This window comes from Mus caroli, chromosome 10 (genome assembly GCF_900094665.2).
Source record: "Mus caroli chromosome 10, CAROLI_EIJ_v1.1, whole genome shotgun sequence".
Lineage (NCBI taxonomy): Eukaryota > Metazoa > Chordata > Mammalia > Rodentia > Muridae > Mus > Mus caroli.
In genome coordinates, this window is record NC_034579.1 from 68,040,278 (window position 1) to 68,047,925 (window position 7,648).

General features: G+C 40.0%; 1 protein-coding gene across 11 annotated transcripts in view; it reads left to right on the forward strand.

Annotated features, from left to right (window-relative positions):
* The window catches only part of Pcdh15 (protocadherin related 15), a 1,443,104-nt gene that overhangs the window by 992,069 nt on the left and 443,387 nt on the right, over positions 1-7,648 (forward strand). For all 11 annotated transcript variants that reach the window (XM_029482520.1, XM_021175219.2, XM_021175220.2 and 8 more), the window contains one exon: positions 6,555-6,715. In XM_029482520.1, coding sequence (XP_029338380.1) covers positions 6,555-6,715 — 161 coding nt within the window. The remainder of the gene's footprint in view (positions 1-6,554; positions 6,716-7,648) is intronic.

Sequence of the window (7,648 nt, forward strand, 5' to 3'; positions counted from 1 at the left end):
TCTGTTTTGCAAATTGTATCTTGGATATTCTAAGTTTCTGGGTTAATATCCACTTATCAGTAAGTGCATATCTAATGACTTCTTTTGTGATTGGGTTACCTCACTAAGGATGATATCCTCCAGATACATCCATTTGCCCAAGAATTTCATAAATTCATTGTTTTTAATAGCTGAGTAGTACTCCATTATGTAAATGTCCCACATTTTCTGTTATCCATGCCTCTGTTAAGGGACATCTGGGTTCTTTTCAGCTTCTGGCTATTATAAATAAGGCTGCTATGAACATAGTGAAGCATGTGTCCTTGTTATATGTTGGAGCATCTTTTGGATATGTGCCCAGGAGTGGTATAGCTGGGTCCTCATATTGTACTATGTCCACTTTTCTGAGGAAACACCAGACTGATTTCCAGAGTGGTTGTACCAGCTTACAATCCCACCAACAATGGAGGAGTGTTCCTCTTTCTCCACACCCTATGCATTATCTGCTGTCACCTGAGTTTTAGATCATAGCCATTCTGACTGGTGTGAGGTGGACTCTCAGGGTTGTTTTGATTTGCATTTCCTTGATGATTAAGGATTTTGAACATTTCTTTAGGTGCTCCTTGGCCATTCAGTAGTTCTCTGTTGAGAATTCTCTGTTTAGCGCTGTACCTCATTTTTTAATAGGGTTATTTGATTCTCTGGAGATTATGTTGGCCTTTAGCAGTCTGGTTGTCCCTGATGTTGGTTGGCTTGGTAATCCCTAATAACAACAGGCCTCTGGGACTACAGGTTGAGCTGGTAGTCCCTGATGACAGAGGGCCTCTGAAATTGCAGATAGAACTGGTTGTCCCAGATGGCAACAGGCCTCCAGAGATACAGGCAGATTTGGTAGCCCTTGATGTTAGCAGGCCTCTGGGATTGCAAGTAGAGCTGCTTGTCCCAGGTAGCAGCAGGCATCCAGGGATGTGGGCAGACTTGGTGGTCCCAGATGGCTGCAGGCCTCTGAGAGTGCAGGTAGAGGTATGGACCCAAAGTTGGAGTGCAGAAAGGACAGAGCAGACCTCACAGATGCTATGCTTGCCAGGAGACTAAGCAGACAGGAGATTGGGGCATGGGTATTTCACCTGATTGTCCCAGATAGCAGCAGACCTCCAGGGATGCAAGCAGAGATATGGCCCAGGAAATGGAGTACAGATCTGGGATTAGAGGTAGAAGCATGGATTGGAAGATGGAATGCAGAGGGGACAGGTTATGTGTAGGTCTTAGTTTAGTAAAATACTCTAGTGAAGAGTAAAAGTATTCTAAAAAAGACAACATATAAATTTATTGAACACATTTTTCCTGCCATCAAACACAATTTGAAATTTGATGAGAGAACTCACAAACATTTGAGGTAAGGAAGTGGTCACTCTGTGTTAACCACATATCTGGGGGTTGGTTGCCAGCTAGTGGGACTGAAGTGGAGGGAAACAGACCACTAAAGACATCAGTCATTTATATTATTTTGTACTCTAAGCATTCCCTCCTCCTGCCCTGTAACTTCCAATTCAGACCTTTTTAGTCTGTATCAAATCTTGACATGCTATGATACTTAAGTTTAGCCTTTGCTATAAGACATGAACAGAACATGGTTTGTCAGACTTCTGTGACAATTATCTTGCTTTTACTTCCAAATAGAGTTAGTAACATAAAAACAACCAAAGCCCTTACCCTTGAGGCACTCTTTTGACAGAAACTGAGCTCTGTTCTTGACAAGACATACTTTTTTAGAGAACAGGTATAGAACAGAAGGAGGTTAGTATAATGTTGTATTGGTTTATAAGTTGCTCTCCAGAGGATTTATGTTTTGATGCACTCTGAGTGTGTGTTTTCAAGTTACAAAGACATTTAGCTATGTATGCACAGACTATGTAACAGAAAATGAAAATTTCTTGAGCTTACCTTCGTGTAGGTAGAGTTCACATGGATGATTCTATAATACCTACTGCTGGTAACATGCTACTGTCTACCTCACCTGAGAATAGAGAAGAGTCATATTCCAAGTTATTTCTGAACTTCATGTGGTGACACCCACCTGCAATCCCAAAATGGAGAAAACTGACATGAGTAAATTATTAATTTGCGGCCAGTCTAGGGTAAATAGTAACATGCTGTCCAAAAAAGCAAAAATATAGAGTAAAAGCAAGAAAAAGTTATTTATTCACTAAAAGTTTTCAAGTTCTAAATTTAACTTATATTAGTTTTTTTGAGGTATCCACAACAGTATAAGCCAGTACATATTAGTGGGGCAACTTAGGGTGTTTAGAAGGAAATACATAGTAGATAATATTTATAACACAGAGCAGAACAAGTGTAGGAATATGGGTAGGAACAGTTAAAACTAAGAGGCATTTAAAGGGCTCTATAGAAACCTAAAACAACAGAACCTTCCTAAACTATAGATGGAATTGAATATAATCTAAATGGAATCCCTGAGTTCTAAGGGTAGAAAAAAAATCACAAGTGAACATCTCTTGTCACCAAATGATGCCTCCTGTTCTAAAATGAGTTATTTCTATTGAGTTCTTGGTCAAAGGTGCTTCATCAGAGTCTCTAGCCACCCAAGCAATTGCCAAGCCACTTGGTTTCTCTCCACAAACAGATGGTGAGGCCCTGTTGCTTAAGACAAAACCCCTGTGATTCATTGAACAGGGAGAAGTTAAGCTGGTGTCTACCTAGAGCCTCCAACCATATAGACTAGTGCTTTTTGTACAGGAAGGTACTCTTCATGCTACCATAGGAGAAAGGTAAGCACTGACCCAGCTACAAACTTATTTTTCTACAATGGAGATCTGCCTGCAAGATAGGGAGGTACAACAGCGGCACAAAGCCCATGGTACTAACCAACCAATATCCTATTGTATTTAATTCCCATGCTATGAAATGGAGATCATACCAAATACCTCTCAGGTACCCATGAACCTGAGACCAGATAGGCCAGGGGCCTAGAGAAAAAACAAACACTATAGTTTTGCTAAAGTAGGATAGCAATTAAGTGACTCCTGATAAAAGTCTCCTATACTCACCCAGCCATCATCAGATAAGCTTCTTCCTGCAGTAGATGGGAATAAATACAGAGCTCCCTCAGCTAAACAGTGTGCAGAGAGTGCTAGACCTTGGACACTCGATCCAAAATAGGATGTCTCTATCAAAGCACCCCCCTCAGGGCTCAGTGAACCCTGCAGAAGAGGAGAAGAAAAGAGTGCAAGAGCCAGAGAAGATGGCGAACACTAAGGAAATAAGACCTAGATACAGCAGAACTGATGTACGTGTTAACTCGTATGGACTGTGCAGCATGCACATAGCTTGCATGGTTCTGAGTCTGATGGGATTATAGCAATGAAAGGGGACTTGGAAACTAACCAATCCCTAACCTAGAAGCTATCTCCAAATGATAACCACTCACGAAAAATTAGTCTTCTTCACTGGGGTCTCACTGAATACAAAACACTTTTAAAAGCAGGTGTAGATGAAAGGATGGTCCATCTAGAGACTGCCATACCCAGGGATCCATCCCATAATCAGCTTCCAAACACTGACACCATTGCATACACTAGCAAGATTTTGCTGAAAGGACCCTGATATAGCTGTCTCTTGTGAGACTATGCCGGGGCCTAGCAAACACAGAAGTGGATGCTCACAGTCAGCTATTGGATGGATCACAGGGCCCCCAATGGAGGAGCTAGAGAAAGTACCCAAGGAGCTAAAGGGACCTGCAACCCTATAGGTGGNACAACATTATGAACTAACCAGTACCCCGGAGCTCTTGACTCTAGCTGCATATGTATCAAAAGATGGCCTAGTNGGCCATCACTGGAAAGAGAGGCCCATTGGACACACAAACTTTATATGCCCCAGTACAGGGGAAAGCCAGGGCCAAAAAAAAAAAGGGAATGGGTGGGTAGGGAAATGGGGGAGAGGGGGGAGGGTATGGGGGACTTTTTGATAGCATTGGAAATATAATTGAGGAAAATACGTAATAAAATATATTTAAAAAAAAGAAACGGAAAAAAAAAAAAGATGACCAACACAATGAACTCAATGCCATTTTTGAAGCTTCTTTGTTTTATAATTCTTTGAAAGGGCATTATTACTATTATTATTGTTATTGTTATTATTATTATTTACCTTACAGGTCACTGGAATATATATATATATATATATATATATATATATATATATATAATGGTTTCCAATTTGTGTTTCCATGGGGTTCCTGTGTGTGTGAACATGCATATATCTTTGTTTATATGTGGGGTTTTTTTTTGTACTTTCTTTTCATTGTATTAATTCTGTTAAAGTTTGTTTTTGTTTTATTTAATTTCATTTTTCTTTTCAGATGCCTGCTTGTTTTATAAGGAGAGAGAATGAAAGGTTATGAGTTTGAATGAGATGAGAAATGAGGAGAGTCTGGGTAGAGTTGGGGAGTGGGGAAACTGTATTCATAATATATTGTATGAAAAAAATCTATTTTCAATAAAAGAAAAAATTTCACTATGTATACAAAAAGGTTGATGAAACAACAACAAGAACAACAACAACAAAATCATGGCCCAGCCCTGATACAGCAAGAATAAAGACAAATATAAAAATATGCAATTCTGTTCTCAAGATTTTTGTCTCATAAATTCATTGTCTCTTAGCAAACACTCTATCCTTTAAAGCATGGTTGAAAACATTTAACTTCTGAGAAAAACAATGAATTTAGAAAACAATTAAATATATCTATTTAAAGACAAAAGATGCTCCGCACATACTTTTCCAAGCAGGAGCACACACTACAGTACTCAAGGCTGAAAGACAGGGCTGGCTACCATTCTCTGTGCTGACATCACTACAATCTTAACTAGGGGAGAGCTTCTATTGGGGTTATTTCCATTCTTGCCAGTGTGCTGATACAAAAACACAATTGTGCTTCAGAGATAAACATATGGTTTAGGGATAGAATTACCTGTCTGGTGATTTTCATCATTCTACAGAAGACAGAAAAAGAAGATATTATCTAGAATTCAGGAGCGTGTGAAGAATATGAGCATTAATATAAAAGGTTTTCTTCTAAAGAAAAATAGTTCCTTTCAGAATGTCCTAGGCAGTTAGAACATATCAATAGGGTATTGTTAGGAAAATATTGTAAATCCTACCTTAACATTATTAAGGTACAGGGGGAAATCAAATAATGATGCAATCTTATTTTTTTGTAACAGTGTAATGGTACAAGATTTAGGCCAATTTCCTGCCTTACCAAAATATGATAGATAAATTTGACATTTTATTTTTTAAGCCTAGTCTCATATTTGTGAATTTTCTATGATCTGTTACCTATTTTTTTGATCTGCTTCCTGTTTTAAGGCAAGAAGTTATCTAAATATTTCCATTTTCTTCTATTGTTTAGAAGAGCTCAGTTTTGTCTCAATGGCCATGTTTCCTCTATACACTGTTTATGCAGAATGATGTATCAGAAGGAGACTACTCTAAGCCATGATCCCCCCTTGATTGACAGGAAGAGAGTTTCTCTGTGGAGAAAAATAAGTTTGAGCTGCACCACTGCTGTTGACTTGCAACTTGCAAAATACATGGAATCTTTTGCAGAGAAGAAATGTTAGAGACATGCTCTCTTTTTCATATTTGCTCAAGAACTACTAGGAGGAGGAAGATAAAGAGGAGGAAGAGGAGGGTGAGGAGACAGGAAGAGAGACTGGGAGGAATGGACGGAGGGAAGGAGGAAAGGAGGAAGGGACAGATGGAGCAACAGTGAGAGCAAGAGAGAGAGCGTTAAAGAGAGCAAGAGAGAGAGCGTTAAAGAGTGAGAGAGCAAGAGCGAGAGAGTGAAAGCAAGAGAGAGAGAGCAAAAGAGCGAGAGAGAGAGAGAGAGAGAGAGAGAGAGAGAGAGAGAGAGAGATGCAAGCAAGCATCGAAATGTAAAATCTGAATAGATTGTCAGTCCAGTTGAGTGCCATGTCTTAGAGATTAGCAGCTACTGCTGAGTGTCTCCGTGGTTGCATTAAGATTTGTCTTTTATGAATTTACTCTGATATGCGAGAACAGGATGCACTACTTCTCGCAGTGGGGAATCTTGCTGCCTCTTTACTTAACCCCCTTCCCTCCTCTCTTTCATTTTCAAGATCTTTCTTTTCATATCAGAAGCTTCACTGAGTAGATTTGGTATCCTGTACTGCTGTTACAGTTGTTTCCTTAGTTTAGGATAAAAATTCAATAATAAATCCCGAGAGAATTGATGGATAGAAGGTGAGAGAGATTCAGTGCTGCTAAAGAGAAACAGGGTGGTGTTTTCCAAGTGTCCAAATCTCTGCTCTCTAGCCTGCATCTTCCCAAAATACCACTGGCAAATAGCGCAACGAAGATAGAGATCTGTGGCTTTGGTGGACAAGAAAAATACTCGGTGATGCTCAGTACAATATTGAATGTGATCTGACTTGGCAGATGTTTGATCCAGCTGAGTTTAAGAAAATAAGCCTTGCTAAAGAATGCATTTGATTAGTGCATGGTTACAAATAGCTGTGTTTGGTTTACAGGTACAATTCTGGTGGACAACATGTTGATTAAGGGGACTGCCGGAGGACCAGACCCCACCATAGAGCTCTCTTTAAAGGACAACGTGGACTACTGGGTGTTGCTGGACCCCGTTAAACAGATGCTTTTCCTGAACAGTACCGGAAGAGTTCTGGATAGAGACGTCAGTAGCTTTATTTTTCTCTGACCCTGTGCCGTAGCTGCAGTATAATTTAAATGTCTACATGCATTATCTATATGATATTAAATTTTACCCATATAATTAGATTTGATTTACTTGACATAGCAACAAAAGAAAATATAACCCTTGGAATAAGTCCGCAAAAGGAAGGAGGAGTCTGAGTCTGACGTGATCAATTTGATACTCTGGAATTTTGTCCCAGTGCTGAGCAAATAAATAGACTACAAAGAATAAAGAAGTGGTGTCTTTGGGGCAAGTAGGACCATCACACAGAACCCCATTATTTTCCCACAATGTGAAATTGAAGGTGCTATTTGGTTTTTGGCTGTGGGGTCAATAGAAGTTGGTGTGTGCCCTCTCATTTAGCTGCTAGCACACTTAGACTTGGAAGGAGGGAGGCTGATAAAAAGCAAAGGTGAGCCAGACTCCTGACAACATCCTTGTCCAGTCATCATGTGGCAGAGCCATTTGCTACACAACAGCTAAGTTGCCAAAGTTGTTCAGAATATCATTTCTGAAAAGGGTGACAAAGTATTGAAAAAGACCCATGTCCCACCTCAACCACATCTTTCTTAGGGACTAAGAAGGGAGGGGCATGCAAAGAAGTGTTCTCACCTCAGAGTACAGTATCCAAGCCTTCCAGGCTGCAAAGCTAAAGCAGAGTTAATGGGTATTGCTGTGTAGCTTCATGACCCAACTCCCATTAGGATACTGAGTGTATGACCCTTTCATCTTGTGTGGATCCCACAGGCTGTCTGTAATAGCTTTGATTGTCTTCACTCAGTTCACTATTTGCTTTATGATATTTGGCTCTTAGGCTCTTGGGAATTACCCCGTCACCTGTAGAACTGCTTTTAGGGCTGTTTATTTCACAGTGGAGATCTCTCTCTCTCTCTCTCTCTCTCTCTCTCTCTC